Source organism: Ailuropoda melanoleuca, chromosome 14 (assembly GCF_002007445.2).
Source record: "Ailuropoda melanoleuca isolate Jingjing chromosome 14, ASM200744v2, whole genome shotgun sequence".
NCBI classification, from domain to species: Eukaryota; Metazoa; Chordata; class Mammalia; order Carnivora; family Ursidae; genus Ailuropoda; species Ailuropoda melanoleuca.
In genome coordinates, this window is record NC_048231.1 from 58,428,270 (window position 1) to 58,447,307 (window position 19,038).

The following is a 19,038-nucleotide window of genomic DNA, read 5'->3' on the forward strand; positions in this document are numbered from 1 at the left end:
TACCAGAGCCCATGACCTCAGATACCGCTTCCAGGATTATGGATACCTTTGAAAGGTGTTGGCTACCTGGCCCATAGGTAGTAAAAGGGGACTGTTAGAGGAATTTGGCAGTATTTTGGTGTTCCAGTTTATTCCCTCTATACATTTACAAATATATAGATAACATATATTACTATATATATAGTAAGGGGAAAAAGATGAAATGATGACTAGTATATAATAGGCTTTGTTAAGCATTTTCTTACCAACTCGTAAGTTTACAGTATTTGTGAATTACACTCGTGTGTGATTTTTTTCAGTCTCTTAATAATTACTCATTTTAAACAACATATACATAAATGTGAGGCTCAGCAGGCATGCAGTGTGCTCAGGGTCTCTTTTCTCAAGGTTAAAGTGCCTTTCAACAACTAATTTAGAAACCTAAGTGTAGTGACTGATAATTGCCTAGAGAAAACCCACAGCTGTTTAAGTAGCATTGAAATTGTGGCAAAACTGACAAATACAATTAGCAATGTTAATAAGATAAGAAGATGGAAAGACAGGGGCAGATGACAGAGTGGAAAGGTGAAGGTAGCAGGAGTAACAAATCCATATAAGAACACAATGTTCACAGTTGCTTTGAATTTCCAGCACTTTTTTGTCTAAGCTAAGTCCTTTTACTACTCTCTGAATTACCAGCAGAATGGGTATTTTGCAAGTTAAAAAATTCAGATAAATTTTTTCAGTCCCTAAGTCACATCTAATTTTGAAAGAACATAGCTGTTTGGTGTGGTCGTGTCTAAGGAAAACAATCAGATTTTGGTGATTCTAAGGCCCAGTTTTATCTGTGGTGCTTTTTAAAAGTCAAATTTAAATGTACTTCTATTTTACAGTAATTATTGTGAGTGGGAATTTCTTTACCCTACTTTGCACCCTTATAATTCTTATTAGTCATCTAAATAGATTACAGAGGAGACCAAAGCAAGCCCTGTTTTTGGATCTAGGGACCCATTATAGCTCACTTTCCAAACAACTTCTTGGGAAAACTAAGTGGGGATTGGAAATAAGAGAAAGTAGGTGAATGTTCTATGAAAAAGATTTAGTCATCTGTGCCCTTCCTATTATACTTCTTAAAGCATTCAATGAATCTGGAAAATTACTGTGGTTCTCTTTTGAAATTCTGCTCTGCATTTGGGAAATTGGTTTTTTGCCTCTGGTATTTTATGCAGATTTAAATAATGGCTATGATAAATCCCCACAAGTTTGTTCTCTGAAACCGTAGAGACTCTGAACTCTCTGAGTGTGGCAGCCTTGATGGATGTGGTAAACCACACTTTGGAAGCATTTCTGGTTATTTAATGTTTTCTGTTCTGGATTATTGACTCTTCTCCCTGTTGAAAAATTGGTCTCTGGTGACATGGTCGAGGTCACACGTTGCCTATTATTGTTTTGCTTCTTTGATCTTATACAGGGATTGCCTCTGGTAATTATACTAGTTCCAGAGAGTCTTGATGAGATGTGTTTATTTTACAGAAGAATTTCTGGTATTTCAAGGAAGAAAGTGAAGATTTCCAGTAGTAACATGCACCTCTTCGTTGCAAAGAAAAAATAGCATTGTACTTTATCTTTTAATTATGACTTTTTAATAATTATTATGAAAATTAGTTGGCATATTACAGTAATTATTTCCATAACAATTTAAGACATATTGAATATCCATAAGTATATTGGTAGAAATGGTTAATTTTAGAATAAAAGTTAGTAGGGCTGGGTTTTATTTCAGTACCTAAAATACTCTGACTTCAGAAACCATCAAAAGAGATCCGTTCAGATTTAAGTATACAGAACTATTAAAAGAGGTTGGATGGGGTGCCTGGGTGGCTCAGTTGTTAAGTGTCTGCCTTCGGCTCGGGTCATTATACCAGCGTCCTGGGATCCAGCCACCAGTTAGGCTCCCTGCTCGGTGGGGAGCCTGCTTCTCCCTCTCCCACTCCCCGTGCTTGTGCTCCCTCTCTGTCAAATAAATAAAATCTTTTTAAAAATAAATAAAAATAAAAGAGGTTGGAAATTTTGTCTTTTAATCTATTTGCATTTTCTAAAGATTTTCAGCAAAGAGGATGAATAAAAATGAAATAACACACTTTTGTTTTGAATGCATGGTTAGCTTTGTGCTTTTTTGGAATGTGCTTGGGAAGAGATAATATCTTTTCAAATTCATTTAATGTATAATTAGAAAAGACACACAAAAAGCTCAATGTATTCATTATTATTTTTTTTTTTTACTCATTCTAGTTTTAAACAAAATATTTCCCCTAACAACTCACAATCTAATGGGGGAGTCAGACACTAGGCTCATTAATTATAATCAAATGCAACAAATGTCATTTCAAAGAATAAATGAAATGCAAAAAGAGCACAAGAGAGAGAGATGTGAATATATGCTTGCTTTTTAAAAAAATAAACTCTTGCTTTTAATTTTGGATTATAGATTACGAGAACTTGAAAGAACCATGTTTGATTTCTATTATCACTCTTATCAGTGAATTTTTTTTTTTAAAGATTTTATTTATTTGACAGAGATAGAGACAGCCAGCGAGAGAGGGAACACAAGCAGGGGGAGTGGAAGAGGAAGAAGCAGGCTCATAGCAGAGGAGCCTGATGTGGGGCTCGATCCCATAACGCCGGGATCACGCCCTGAGCCGAAGGCAGACGCTAAACCACTGTGCCACCCAGGCACCCCCAGTGAATATTTTTTAAAAAGATTTCATTTATTTAATTGAGAGAGAGCACATGAGCATGAGCAGGGGAAGGGGGAGGGGCAGAGGCAGAGAAAGAAGCAGTTTCCCCACTGAGCAGGGAGCCCCATGTGGGGCTTGATCCCAGAACTCTGAGATCTTGACTGAGCCGAAGGCAGACACTTAACAAACTGAGCCATGCAGGCACCCCAGTGAATATTTTTAATAGAGAAAAAATGTGTGAATAGTAATGCTATATAACAAGTAATTTTCTTTTTTTTTTTTTTATGTTTCCAGTTTATATTTAAATTCTAGTTAACATATAGTGTAATATTGGTTTCAGGAGTAGAATTTAGTGATTCATCACTATAAGTTATTTTCTTATACAAAGAATCTGATAACTGTGAGGGACAATAGTGATTTGTATATGTGACTGTAAAATTTCTTAATCAATAAATCGTACTTTTCTTAGTATCTTCAATGTAGCACAATGTTTTTTAAAAAAAACCCCAACCTATCACTACTCTTTTTTTAAAATATATTTTATTTATTTATTTTGAGAGAGAGAGCTCACATGTGCATGCACACGTGAGCGGGGGCAGGAGCAGAGGTAGAGAGATACTCTCCAGCAGACTTCACCTTGAGCGTGGAGCCCAAAGCAGGGCTCGATCCCAGGACCCTGAGATCATGACCTGAGCCAAAATCAGGAGTTAGATATTTAACCAACTGAGCCACACAGTCATTCCTATTACTACTCTTTTTTCACATTTATCCTATGACAGGCACTATTCTAAAAATGTTAGATATCCGTTAAATCTTAGGTATTCTCACAAAAACCTATGATAGTGGTTGTATGACCCCATTTTACAGATGAGAGACTAAGTAACTTGCCCAATATCATATGGGTAGGGGGTATAGGATTTGAATTAAAGTCATCTGACTCTACAGCCTATGTGCTTACCCACTTCAATTGTAGAATTTCTATAAATGCTGCCTGGCTGGGTGGATAACTATTAACGTTTGGAGAGTAAGTGACAACATCTATAGAGTAAGAAAACCGACAAGGTACACCAAGTTGTCTTTTTTAGTACTATGTCTGGCACACAGACAATAAATTGGGCCTTAAAAACAAAAACCTCAAGCCAAAACCAACTATACACACACACCACAAACAGAATGTATCATCTCCACACTCACCTTGTTTCTACATCAAATAGCGTGTCTCAGTGGGGAAAAAAAACATGGACTTTTTAGTCTAAACCTGAATCCTAGTTCCAAATTTATAAACCAGATAACCCTGACTTGTTGCAGAAACTAGACCAGTTGGTCTCTCTACCTATCCCTATCCTGAGTTTGCTTGTTTCTTTATTTGTTCCTCCATCCTATAAATGGAAGTTAGCTGTAGGGGTTTGACTATATTCAATACGCCCACTGGCAGAAATACTTCCTACGTGGTGTGTGTGCTTCCTACTGTCTCTTATGGGGAGGCTCCTGGTGTCTCATTGCTTCACTATCAGTGATGCTAAACTTGAGCAGTGGGTTTAGGAAGTGTCAGCCTGATCCCTGCATTATAAAGTTCCCTCATTTATTATCATTGCCTAAATAAATTTTGCAGTAAGTGTTGCAAAGTGGTAATTTTATAATTCTGTCATTCTTTCCACATTTATTATCTGAAATTCTTCCTTAAAAATATTAAAACTCTCAATAACCAGGACTATTTGGTTACCTTGAAGTACAGGAAGAGCAGAATAAATATTTCCCTCTTCCCTTTTCCTTTTAGCAGCATTCAGGTAGATGCTTTGAGTTATTTTGTTTTGTTTTGTTTGTTTTTTCCAAGAAGAGCTCTCTCTTTTTTCCCTTGAGTAGCAAAATTAATTTGTGAGTTTTTATATTTTAAATACACTTCATTGCATTGCATTTTTCCTCTTTTATGTTCAATTTCTCTAGTCTTTGGCCTATGGGAACATTTCATATTGACTCATGTCTTTCGACATGATCCATTACCCCTTGATAGCTTCTTTGCTCTCTGTTCAAGTGTATTTCCTGTCCCAGACCTGGAATTGGCCATAATTTCAAGAAGGTTTGATTCTTTTCAACGGGGAATGGTAGTAGAAAACCACAATCAGGGTACTAGGAAGTGCTTATTGTTATTGAATTGTCATTGCCTCTCAGACTTTTCAGTAGACAGTGCTTGGAAATACAAATCTGAAATATTTTTAAAATGAATTATTACTTTAAAAATATATATTCCTGTCTGCCTTCTCCATAGCCAATCTTCCTGTTAAAACTAGACTAACCCTGAAGTAGTACCTTAGATTTTCTTTTAGCGTGTACACGATTTTTTTTAATCAGTGTTTTTCTCATTCTTTGTTGTCACTAACTGTAATGATACTTTTTTCCCCTGTATATTTTAAAGTTAATGTTTATCTTCTCCAGATGGTTGGTATCAAAAGCCAACTTTTAGGGGTGCCTGGTGGCTCAGTAGGGTGGACGTCTGACTCTTGATTTTGGCCTAGGTCATGATCTCAGGGTTGTGAGATCAAGTCCCATGTCAGGCTCCATGCTCTGCCTCTCCGTCTGTCCCTCCCCCTCAAAATAAATAAATAAACAAACAAACAAATAAATAAATAAAATAAAATAAAAGTCAACTTTTATAAATAGCCCAAGTGTAGTACCTTGAAAATATTTATCCTTGGTCAAAAGAGGAACTTGTTGCGGGAGATGGTTGGGCCAATACAAATATATTGTAACTGGGGGGAAATAGTTTAGAATAATTATGATAGAAGGTAGTAGTGGAAACTCCAAATCTTGAAGAGATGTTCTCAGTCTAAGCACTGGAATGAATTGTATTCTCCCTGGAATCTTGAAGCACCAGGAAAGGATAGAGGGATGTTCACTTTGCAAATCCGGTTGTTAAGTAAAAAGCCTATGTTTTAAACTGCTTGTTCAAGGATAGTCCTAGAGTTGGGATTAGCTCACTCATTATACGATATTTTCCTTTCCTTTATTATATTATGCTGTAAGACTGTTCATTACTTTAAAAATTGGAAAATAGGAAAAAAGGATAATTTATTTTTTTTTAAGTAGGCTCTGTGCCTAATGAGGGGCTCAAACTCAGGACCCTGAGATCAAGAGTCACATGCTCTACCAACTGAGGCAGCCAGGTGCCCCCCAAAAAAGATAGCTTAAAAGCAACACAACATCAATAGATAAACATTATTAACACATTATTGTGTGTACTTCTCAGCTTTTTTCTGCTTGTAACAATATTATCTTTACAAGAAAAATTGTGTTTTTAAAATTTCCAGTAAATTCATATCATATTATTAATGTCAGAAATTTCTTTTTTACTTCTACCTTCTTAGATTAAGTGGTCTGTCATAGATGGAAGAGGGAAATAGAAATGAAATTGTGTTACTTTTTCAAAAGTAATAGATTGGGCCATATCTCAAATCCAGTACTTTTTAATCTGGTGTAAGAAGAAAGCCAAGGAAGATACACTCTCAAGTTCATTCTTTCTTTTTATCATTTGAGTTTTAGGAAACTTTCTCTTGTCCTTAATAGAAAATAAAACTTTTTCAGACAGGGGAAAATATTGGAGGAAGCTAAGTTATATAAACTATTCCTAATATTTTAGGGAGTTGAGAAGAATGTTTTTGATTTCTAGACTTGCCACATAATGGATTAATGAAACATGACCTAGTCTTCCAAAGTTGGAAGCAATGGGGAGAAAAAGGGTATGAACAAGAGATTTCTCAAAATCAGGGGACTGCAGCCCATCCATCAGATGCTTTGGAGTCTAAGGGCCAGCCTATGCTTTCTCCCCTATATGTGTATATTTAGTTATTCTTTGTTAAATAATTTGCCCTTTGTTTATCTTTCCCTTTCATCTAATACAGTAAGTTTTGGGGTCTTTTTATTGAGGGGAGGGGTAGTTTTATTTTGTTTTGACTTTTTAAAATTGTTGCTTGACTTTGTGCCTATTAGCCCCATATCTTAAGCTAGAACTCCTTTTTCAGCCTTACCTTGCAGCCGTGACATATAGAGACAAGGACAAATCCGCAAACAAAAAAACCTTCTTTGGGTTGCTTTGGTTTCATTTTGTTTCATTTCGTTTCATTTTGTTTGGTTTGCCTTGGCAATTTATTAATATTTTATAGAGTATCCATTTATCCAATTAGGTTATTTTTGTAGGTGTTTAAACAGCTGAATGGTCTCAGTGATTAAGATAGCTTAAGAGAGCTGTTGCTATAGCCAGACTGGTTGGATTCTACTCGTCTTTGTCGTCTCCTTTTTGTTTCACCTTGGGCAAGTTCCTTAAATTCTCTAGGCCTCAGCTCTCTTAAAAATGGAGGCAATAGAGTACTTACCTGGCAATCAGCAAGCTGTCCATGTTACTAGTATTGTCATTGTCCAAAGAAGAATGTTTCCTTTCACGTTTCTTGACGATGACAACAAGGACCACCACCACCAGTAATAGTAATAATGATAGCAGCAACTGGTAGTATATCGCCTGCCTGTTAGATGCCTATCATTGTGATATGTGCTTCACGCATAACTTAAAGCTAACATTTAAAAAATAAGAATATGTATTCTGAAATCTTATGTAATGCTTTATTTTTTAAAAGGTTTTATATTTATTTATTTGAGAGAGAGGGGGTGAGAAAGAGCATGAACAGTGAGGAGGGACAGAGGAAGAGGGAGAAGCAGACTCCCCGCTGATCAGGGAGCCCGACCCTCGATCCCAGGACCCTGAGATCATGACCTGAGCCAAAGGCAGATGCTTAACTGGCTGAGCCACCCAGGCACCCCTTATCTAATGCTTTAATTGTAGAAAGTCTTTGGGGAGCAAGTTAAAGGAAAATTTTCTCCCTCTGTCCTGTGTACTTCGTAACTACTGTAAGAGTAATTACTGTATTAATAATACAGTAACTATTAACCATGAAACATTTGACAAAAGGGAAATAAAAACATTACAGATCAAGAAGTAGTCTCCCTCAAATAGTATTACTTCTCCTTTCCCTTTTCAACAGAAAAAGGAGAATTTGGAAGAGGCCATGGAGCCATTAGCGGGTAGCTATTTCCCAGGCTACCCTTTTCCTTACTTTTTCAGTCCCTATTCCTAAAGCCACCAGTGATGGAAGCTAACTGTTCTACTCCAGGCCTTTATTTTTCTGTAGAAAAGGAGAAAGCCTAGAGCATAAAAACACCAAACCACAATGGTGTGGTGGTTTGTGCTTGATCCCACTTGCATTTTGAACAATTAATTAGTGGTGCATGGGGCAGCTAAGCATCCAACTCTTGATTTCGGCTCAGGTCATGATGTCCGGGTGATGAGACGGGGCCCTGCATCGTGCTCCATGCTGCTGAGTGCGGAGCCTGCTTAAGACGCTCTCTCTCCCTCTGCCACTCCCCACCCCTTTCTCTCAAAAAGAATTATTGAGGGTGCCAGGGTGGCTCAGTCAGTTAGGCATCTGTCTTGGTCTTAGGTCATGATCTCTGGGTCCTGGGATGGAGCCTCACATCGGGCTCCCTGCTCGGCAGGGACCCTGCTTCTCCCTTTCTCTCTGTGTGCTCTCTCTGTCTCAAATAAATAAAATCTAAAAAAAAAAAAAAAAAAGAATTAGTGGTGAAGAAAGAGCCCATATTGTGTACCATGTCTTTCTTAGAAATTTCTTTAATGTCACAAGAGTGTCTATCAGCATCTCAGAGGTCTGTAGTCCTTAATGTAAGCCAGATACATACATTACGCATGTGTATGTAGAAATTGCAAGTTGTTTTCTTATTGTGTTTGATTCAACAGCTGATTCTGAAAATTCTGAGTAGTTCTCTGTTTTCTGACCTGAAGTTGGATTTATTCACATTGACTTCCAGTGGAATGTTACGCCATCTCAGGCACTGGGGGATCTTTGAGATTCAGAGGAAAGGAACACTGGTAGTCTAGGTAGATAATGCCAACAGTTTCAGGGACTCTAAATATTATAGCAAATGATATTAAGAATACATTGCACTAACAACGCTCCTTCCTTGAACTCTAGCTTTCTTTCGGCAGCATTGAACTGGAAATTGGGTAACACTGAACTTGAACTAATAAAGGGAAGAACTCCATACTCAGCACTAAAGAAGTCTAGGGTCAGTTTTATAACTCCTCACATTATTGTTATCATTGAAAAAAATGCCCAGTTATGTTTTCATCTGGATATTCAGTCACTTCCTTTCACTCTTCCAGCTGTTTCATGGGTACTTCCCTTTGTCTTCATCTGAATATTGCTAGTGCTCTTGTTGGATTATGTGTATCTTCTATGATGGTGAAACTTGATCACCCATTTTTATGTTGGTTTAATATTTTTTTTAAAATATTTTATTTATTTGACAGAGAGAGATACAGTGAGAGAGGGGACACAAGTGGGGGGTGGAGGAAGGGCAGAGGGAGAAGGAGAAGCAGGCTCCCTGCTGAGCAGGGAACCCGATGTGGGGCTCGATCCCAGGACACTGGGATCATGACCTGAGCCGAAGGCAGACACTTAACAACAGACACCCAGGCACCCCTGGTTTAATATTTTTATTCCGCACAACATTTATTTGCCCTGCATATATGTATCTGTTATATTGCTCCTTAAACTATAAATCGAGGAGATTGAGATTATGTAGTCTTCCATGCACAACTGGGCACTTCTTTATTAAACTAAAAAGATCTCTTAGAGAATATAGTTCTCAAGGTTTTCAATGATAAAAGGAAGATAACTTGTTGAGCAGGTAAGAAGAGGCAAGATTTCCAGGCATTTGGTGCTCTGGAGAAAGGCTAAAGGTCCACCTTTGAAGTTATCCCATTGTTCTCCAGGGTTAAGAAATCCCATGGTTGACTTTGCTGGAGTTTTCTCCCTTCTACGAAGAAGAAAGGAGGTGAAATGGCTATTGAATTTTGACTTACAGGCATAAACTGCTGACACGGCGTATTTCTCCTGTAACCCCACCCTGTTTTGATCACATGTGATTCTATTGAAAAATAAATTGTTTTGAGCTTTAGAAAATTAAAATTGTTTATAGTTGTACTAATGGAGAGTCTTAGAAACTTGGGCGAAAACTTAGTATTTCAGGAGAACTTTATTTGACAGACCTTGTTGATTTTTCTTCTGCTTATAGTTTTGAGTATCATACGTACACTTTTGGGTATGTACTTTTTATAAGAAAGAAAGCTGGTAACTGAAAGAAACCTAGTAATTTATTTCTTCTAGTTTTATAGAGATAAACTGACATATAACATTGTATAATTTTAGGTGTACAATATGATGATTTGGTATATGCTCTAAAATGGTTGCTACAATAAGTTTAGCTAACCATCACCTCATATAGTTACAAAATTTTTTTATTTATTTATTTTTTTAAAAAGATTTTATTTATTTATGTGACAGAGATAGACAGCCAGTGAGAGAGGGAACACAGCAGGGGAGTGGGAGAGGAAGAAGCAGGCTCCCAGCGGAGGAGCCCAATGTGAGACTCGATCCCTGAACGCTGGGATCATGCCCTGAGCCGAAGGCAGACGCTTAACGACTGCGCTACCCAGGCGCCCCCAAAATTTCTTTTCCTTATAAAGAGGAACCTACTAATTTAAATGTATGGCATTTAGTTTCTTATTACCTATTTTGAGAAGAGTTTGCCAAAATAAAATTCCAGCTTTTCCTCCAAATCATAAGTATCATTAACAAAGATTTGGTAAACTCAGCTACTCTGATGGAAATCTCTGAATACTAATCACTGCTTCCAGGAATCATGTAAACGGCCTTCTTTGCTATACAGAGGCAGCTCAGAGCCACCAAAATCTCCTATGGAGCTCAAGCATATAAGTCTGAGAAACCTGACAGTAAGTTTGTGCTATGCCAGTTAGCAAGAAGCATGGTCTGTCTGCTTCCACATTCAGCCTGTTGCAGTATCATACATCCTGCAGCCTCTGGAAAATTCTACCATACATATATGAGAGACTGAGAGTAAAAAAGGCAAATACTATCCTAGTAATAAGTTTGAAAAGAGTTTTGACCTCATGGACCCCAGAAAGTTCACCTCTTGGTGACCTCAGACCACACTTTGAGAATTGTTGGTATAGCCAATAGTTAGCACCTCATGAATTGTAGTTATTAGTGATATACATGGAGATTTTTATAACTAGCAAGAACTATACAAGTATTAGTTATGAGAAGTAAAGGCCATGACTTTAGAACTTCCTACATTATACTTTCCTAAAGGGTCCCAAATGAGATTGTGATTCAGATTAAGAAAAAAAAAAACCACTTTTTAAAAAAAATAAATACTAATAATACATGAATGAGTTCTTTGGATTTAAAAGGCTCGGGTCTTTCTTTCACGAATTTGTCAATTAAATATATTATCACAAAGCTTTCATTTTTTTCCCCAGAGAAGCATCTCTCCCCAGTGTGCAAGGGAAAGAAGGTAGAGAGAGAAGTAACTAGAGGTTTACTCTAAAAGCACTGATAGAGTTGGTATAGGGTTATGGTAATCCACTAGTTTTAAGGAGGAGGTGTGGCCCCATTATCACCATGTTCGGCTTCACAATTGACAGGTCAATCTTGATTTACTGGTTGGAGAACCTTAAAGCATTTATTACTGTTTGATTCTCAGGTATAAGATCCTCTAACAGGTCTTTTTAAAATGGGTTTGGATTATAAAGACAGAAGGCAAAAGTGATGTTAACAGATAACTGATACAAATTGTCTTAAGAAATATGGGTAAAGTTCATGTATGAATCTTAACGAGATATATGGGTGTAGTTTATATCAGCCCTTCGTGTACTTTGCAGACATAGAGTCCTCTAATTATATAAATTTTTTCCTTTCTTCCTTTTTCTCTCTGTGGGGGGTGGTGTAGACCATGGGGAATTCATATGCTGGGCAACTGAAATCTGCTCAATTTGAGGAAGCTCTCCACAACTCCATAGAAGCCTCTCTCAGATGTAGTAGTGTGGTACCACGGCCAATTTTTTCTCAGCTGTACTTGGACCCTGACCAGCATCCTTTCTCATCTGCAGGTAAGTTTCTCAACCCCACACATTTCTAGACTCCTTTTAAAAGAAGTAGAAATTCCAAATCTGGGGACCTCTGAAGTAAATTGATTAAATGTTAGATATTGCTCATCTCCCTATCCTCCGATATCTTTCAGAACTATGAATTTTTCTTTTGGTTATTTTTCCATAAGCATCTTTTTATTAACTTAGCTGTGATTTATTTGTTCATCCAGATGTAAAACCCAAGGTGGAGGATCTGGATAAAGATTTGGTACACCGCTACACTCAAAATGGAAGCCTGGATTTTTCTAACAATCTAACAGTTAATGAAATGGAAGATGATGAAGATGATGAAGAAATGTCTGATTCAAATAGTCCACCAATTCCCTATTCACAAAAACCTGCCCCAGAAGGGTCTTGCACTACAGATGGTGGGTTTCATTTTTGTTTTTTCCCGATCCCTCTTTATTGTCTGGCTAGTTTCCAATCACTGCATGTGTGCTCAGGGCTGGAAACCAGTAATTACAGAAAGGAATGAGGAATTATTATGCTCGCACTGACATTATCCCCTATGACTACATGGCAGGTGTCTATAAGAAAGACTGGTACTATCGTTCTATCTTCTAGATGAAAAAAGTGAGATTCACAGCAGTTGAAGGACTTCTCTGAGATGATATGTGGCAAAAGCAAGCCTAGGCCCAGATTAGGGTTTTTCCTGCAAGAATACTACTATTTTAGGAACTTTCAAAGTGTGCTGTCTTCCTACTCCTTTCTGTTGCACCCTCAAAAACAATAATGGATATATCAGAGATTTTATCTTTACCCTTTCCATTTATTTTGAAGTCATACAGTGTAGTGTTACTTGTAGAAGATAAAAATGTACATATTTTGATAACCCCATTTTATTTGTCAACCTCCTTTTCCACTAAGGCTTCAACCAACACTTTAAAAAGGAAATCCAAGTATAAAACATTCTCAGTATTTCGTGGTTTTGATGATGTCACAATTTAAAATATACTCTCTTCCCTCCATTTAGTGTATGTGCTGTTTTCTGGCTATCCCAGCCTAATTAGTATGTGGATTCTACTTTATCCATATTAGCCAAAGTACAGCTTTTATACCCAGACCTGCTTGGACCCCGGGGTGATTACAATACATGCAAATCTTGAGGCTGAGGAGCTAGGAGGAGAGGGGTAAGATTCCAGGACATTCTCCCTACCAAGCTTGGATTGCATATAGTCTGGGGTAAACTAGAGATTCAAATGTGCAAATCCAGATAAATGAGTGTGCATTGCTTGAAAGTTTTATTATCTCTTGACTTTTTCTTTTCTCTCTTTCCCTCCCATCCTCTCGTCTCCTCTCCTGTCTCCTTTTCTCCTCTCCTTTCTTTTCTTTCCTTCCCAAAAGAATCTGATAAATTGTAAAAAGCTCAAAATCCTTAGTCCGAGTAGCTTATCTACACCTCATTCACTATAAGGCTGTTGGGCCTGCCTCTAGGACATCATTCCTTATAAATTTTCTTCCACATGTATTTGGTTTCTTTTGCCCAGATTTAATATAATATATATCAATTTACTCATTATTGTTGGTAATATAGGCCTTTAAGCCTATGTTTGTGTAGAAGGTGACTGGATTGGGTTTCCACTTAGCTGTTTTATATACATTTTTGTGCCTTTTACTTAATCAGTCAAGTCATACTTAACAGTTAACAACCAGACATTGAAACTGTGCTTAAAATATTGCTGGATTGTCTTTGAGAATCTTGTTATATGTAAGAATTAAATAGTAAAAGCTTTAGGGGATAGTTTTGAAGTATCAAATTTTATACCAAAAATAGGGGAGGGGCTCCCCTGTTTTTCCTATGCTCTGAATATGTTTTTAGTTTGCCTTTTGGGGGTGCTGACACGTATTACTAACAATCAGGTGTAGAAAGATCTTTAGCGCACACCGAGATAGAAACACTGCGATCTAACAGATAGCAACTATTTCTTGAACTTTAAAACATAAGAACACTGCTCTTACTGTGTAGCGGTTATGTGAAGTGTAAGGGAAGGGTAACAGTTAATTTTAGAGATGAAGGATAAGACTTGGAGGTGCAATTTTCCTGGGAGGGAAAACAAAGATCCCACCCAAGCATAAATTCACGTTCCAAAACAACCCGAAAACACTAGTCCTGCATGTAGATTCCTACCTCAGCTACTTTGGTTTCTTATAATTAATTACATATCCATATTTTCCCCCTTTTAATTCACTTGAAGGTGGTTGTTACAAAACAAAAAGCATAGGTTATACTTTGGTAGTATAAAGTTCGTCCATAGCCCTTTTAATTTGGCTTATTCTAGGGTAGTTCCAAGACCCCTCTCACTCCAAGACAGAGCAGTCCTGACATTTTTCTTATAGAAATGACGGTGAATTTGGGCCATATAATGCCAGGACTTGTCTTAGCATACCACCTTCCCTTCATGGGAAATCCTGTTATTTACCTAAAACTTCAAGGAAGGGAAAGCTATTTTTAGAGGCAATTTAGATAAGCAGATACTTAATACCTGATGGGCTTCTGGGGGTTACCATTCAGATGTAAATTTTGGCTGCTAATTTCTTATGTAAATTATTGGAATAGTGTAGGTTCCCACCCTGCTGCGAGGCCGTTGATTGTCTAAAGAGGTGAAGGGCAACCAAATTTGAGGCCTCCAAATACTGCTTTGATTACTTTAGTTTGTGTTGACAGCTGTTTCAGTAAACGTTCCCCTCCCCCACCCCCGCTTAGATTACTCTGTAACCTTCAAGTTGGAGATAATTGGAGAATGCAAATCTAGTTCTGTGAAGTGAAAACCTTGGCTATTTTCTTAAGGAAATGCAAATGAAGTTTACAAAGAAGGGCCCTCTACCATTATTCCTTTTCTTAATTAAAATAATTTGCTGCAAAGGTCTTGGGGTTAAGACAGCATTTCAGTATTGCTCTCAAAAAATGAAGCTACTTAGGGGCAAGTTTGTCAAATAAATTGTTATTTGTGTGCCCACATCGATAACTTATCTTTCTTTCCCTGCATACAGTAAACAGGCTTAGATCTTCTTTAGGGCACTCTTCCCCAGGTCTTCCAGAAGCCTCTAAAAGAAAGATTCTTTCTTTCAGGATTAGTTCAGATGTGATTCAAAATTACCCTACAGGGGAGTAATAAGGTTTCTTTTCATTTTGTTTGAGGTTTTACTTGAGATTGAATAATTGATCTTTATTATAGTAGTAATCTGACATATTTCTAGAGACTAGAACTACCTGCTACACCAAATATTTGGATCCTACAGACCTTCAAATATAATCACATTTCATACATTCTTTAGCTACCCACTCTTCTTTACAGACACACAGGGCTTATTTTCAATCTTAAAAAAAAAACCTAAATATTGCTCTTCGCATGATGTTTTTTTCTTATTTGGGGATCCCTGATAATATATTTTGTATATAATTAGCTGATCTGAATCCCAAGAATGAGGGTTTAGAGGAAACAGTTAAAAGGTATCACAGCAAAAGGCCAGACCCTTGCCAGGTGAGTGTATTCTCAGAATAATTACAAACTAAACTTAAGAACTTTTTCTTGATTTTGCAACTGTTTCTGGCCTTGTATCGATTTCTTCCTGACCCTGTTGCTGGACTCAGCCTTGCCTTCTCTTTCCCTCCTATTCTCTTTCCTCTTAATTGAATTGGCGGAGTGGCTTGTGTTGGCAAGTAACATGGAGGCAAGAAGATAAAATAGGACATTGTAAAAATAGACTTTATTTTTTAAGAAAAGTTTTAGTTTTAAAGAAAAGTTAGAAAATAGTATAGAGTATTTCCCTGCAGTTTCTCCTATTGTTGACATCTTACATTATTGCTAATATTTTTTAAAGATTGTATTTATTTATTTGAGTGAGAGAGAGAGCCCACAAGCAGGGGGGAGGGGCAGAGGATGAGGGAGAAGAAGACTCCCCTGCTGACAAGGAGCCCAAGGCAGGACTTGATCCCAGGACCCTGGGATCTTGACCTGAGCCCAAGGCAGATTCCTAACCGGTCTGAGCCACCCAGGTGCCCCTATTATTAATTTTAATAATAATTAAAGTTCATAGTTTATTGTGTTCCTTAGTTTTTACCTAATATCCTTTTTCTGTTCCAAAAGCTCACCAGGATACTAAATTAGTTAGTCATCATGTCTCCTTAGTCTCCTCTGGGTTATGACAGTTTCTCAGACTTTCCGTGTTTCTGATGACTCTGACAGTTTTAGGAATTATTGGTAAAGAATATTGTAGGCAACCCTCTACTGGAGTTTGTCTGATGTTTTTCTCCTGATTAGACTGGGGTTATGGGTTTGGGGAAGGAAGATCACAAAGGTAAAGTGCCGTTTTCATCATATTATAGCAAGGGTACATTCTATCAGCATGGTTTATGATTGTTGGTGTTGACCTAGATCACCTGGTGGAGGTAGTGTTATCTCCATTCTTCCCCCACTTTCCATACTGTGGAAGAAAGTCACTACGCTCAGGCTCAGCCTACACTTAAGGAATGGGGAATTATGCTCCACCTGCTTGAGGGCAGAGTATCTGCAAACATTATTCAAAATTCTCCATGTGTATTCTCTCTTTCCCCCACCCTACTTATCAGTTTGCTCAGTCATTTATATCATTATGCACTCCTGGATATTTATTTTATGTTGAGTTATAATCCAATACTACTTCACTTGTTTCCTCAGATTGTTCTAGTTCTGGACATTGGAAGCACCTTCAGTTGCTTCTTGTGCCCCTTTTACAGACTCTCATCATTACGGCTTTTTTTAAAGCATAAAATAGGGCATTTTCTCTTTTCATTGTCATAAGCACCCCTTAAAATTTTTTTAAGGAGGAGAGTAGTAGAAAAATGCTTCTCCTAGAATCCAGTCATTGTTCAATAATTATTACTTTTGACCTCTAAGTGTCCTCCAGTCGTAAGTGGGAAAACCCTGAAAGGCTGGAATACTGAAAACTATTTGTACTTAATTTGAGCAGACTGTATTTCTCTTTGCCACAGAAATCACTGTGAAATCATCTTTCTTCCGTAGAAAATCCTGCTTTTTTTCAGATGTTCTCCACACTATGTCCTTTTGATGCTACGTTGTTAAGCCCAGAACCAAAATTGTACTTTCCCCCTTGATCTCCCTTTGCTGCAATGTATTACTTTTAGAAATCTCATCAGAAAAACCATGAATTTTAAGGATTCATCAGCAAGTACGAAGTAGGTGGGTGCTGATAGACCATGGCGTGGAAAGTTTCCCTGGGATTCAGCCTGGGAAGTTGGGTAGTAGCACTCAGCAAAAAAAAAAAAAAAAAAAAAAAAAAAAAGCAAGGAAGAAATAATAGGAGAGTGTCCTACATCAGCCCAAGGGAAGGTGAAGCATTATATGAGTCAGAGAGATGTTAACGTCAATGATGAGGGAGCGTCAATTTAGAGTCAAGATGGGTGTTAGTTCCCCCTTTTCCAGTCACTGAGTATTTGAACTTGCACCATCTTCTTAACCTTTATGGGCCTTAGTGTCCTCGTTTATGTACTAAATAGATTAGTGTTACCCAATCTTTGACTCACAAATTTCTTTTATAGTAATATGTAGTCTTTTGAACTCCTTAGGAATTTAAAACCTAATTCTGTCACTACATTATAATGTAGTGACAAAGAATTAATTTTAAGTAGAAAGTATTTATTTTAGACCAGTATGTTAATATACTCTTTGATCTTATTCATGCATATGAGAAAAAATTATCTACATTTAATTATTCAGTAACTGCTACTTAATTTATTTAAATTTGGTTGTGTAAGAAAAAGCGTATTTCATTGACAAATTCAAAAATAAAATATTATAGCTCTTCAGGGGGCTAAGTGTATTTAAATATTTTCCAGCATCAAAAAAAAGTCAAAATCTGCTTTTAATACCCAAATTTTGGAATTTTTATATTTTAGGATTCGAAGGGTATACTCGTATATTTTTATAATTTTTGCATTTTTGCTTTATATGATGAAAAGGTTTCAGGCTGCTGCTTGCAGAATTTCTGCTACTGAAAAATTTCTACTGCTTGCAGAATGAGGTCGGCTTTTCCCTCTTACATGAAAAGCCAAATTGGATTATCATCATTAAATTTTACCTTGACGTTGCTTTTTTTTTTTTTTTTGGTGTCCTAGAAACATATTGGTGCATTTTATATAATTTTATAATTTGATGAGTGGGGTTGGGATTGAATCTAACTTTCATTTCTAGCAAGAGCATCTTTAGACACATTTGTAAAATGACTGTGCTCATTTACATAATCATTGCTCCCTTCATTATCCAACAGTGTACTACAAGTATATATTAAGCTCTATATCAATACATATGGCTGATAATAAAAGCAACTGTGTGAAAATCAAAGCTACACACTGATATGGGGTTCAAACAAGTGAATCCTGAGTTTATTCAGCTGGTTTCCATCGTCCCTACATGTGTAGCAGAGAAGGCCCTCTCAGAACATTGTTTTAAACCTAGAATATTAGAATGATTATTTATTAGTCTTTAGAAAAGTAATGGTATTTATTTGAGTTTGACTTATAATTCCAAGAATCATGGAATACCTTTATAAATCCCTGGGAGTATGATAACTTACCTGTTGGGAGATGCTGTATCAGATGTTCTTGAGGCTCTGTACAGCTCTGATGTTCTAAAAAGCTTAAAATAATTTGCAAATTGGTACAGAGTCATCGTTTCATCTAGTCCATTCTTTCTAATGTGGTGTGAGTCGAAGTTGTTGAAAGGTTGTATTACTACTTCTTAGTGACAAAGACAGCTCCCCAAGCATCCTGTTTTTCATCAATAGGTAATCATGAACCTCTTACCACTGAATTTATCTATACCTTTTGGGAAGATCTATGATCTGCCTTTTGGAACAAGACATGATGAAGGTGCTATTTCTTATGGGAAACATGTTTCTAGGTTTACTGTCTACACACTTAATAATTCCTTTGATAAAAGAAATTAGTGCTTCTTTCAGGACTTTAAAATGCCTCCTAGATTAAACATTTTAGACTTTGGTTAAATGTCTATGTTCACCTCGCATGGTTTTAGATCTGGATTATAATTGTTCTTAGCTTTTCTTCTGCCAAGTCGAGTAGTATACTTTTTGTCTGTTTTTATATAGTAAACTTCCCATGTCTTACATCCCTGACATGTAACCTTAGACAAGTTCCCTAACTTTTCTGAGCCTCAATTTCTCCATCTTTGGAAAGGAGTTGGTAGTCGTTGAGAGGATTAAAGATAATCTATACAGTGGTTAGCACTG

General features: G+C 37.0%; 1 protein-coding gene across 8 annotated transcripts in view; it reads left to right on the forward strand.

Annotated features, from left to right (window-relative positions):
* The window catches only part of GREB1L (GREB1 like retinoic acid receptor coactivator), a 259,381-nt gene that overhangs the window by 118,732 nt on the left and 121,611 nt on the right, over positions 1 to 19,038 (forward strand). For all 8 annotated transcript variants that reach the window (XR_004620338.1, XM_034642744.1, XM_034642747.1 and 5 more), the window contains 2 exons: positions 11,595 to 11,754; positions 11,964 to 12,161. Coding sequence is in view for 7 of the 8 variants with exons in the window: in XM_034642744.1 (XP_034498635.1) it covers positions 11,598 to 11,754; positions 11,964 to 12,161 (355 nt within the window). In the remaining variant the exon portion in view is untranslated. The remainder of the gene's footprint in view (positions 1 to 11,594; positions 11,755 to 11,963; positions 12,162 to 19,038) is intronic.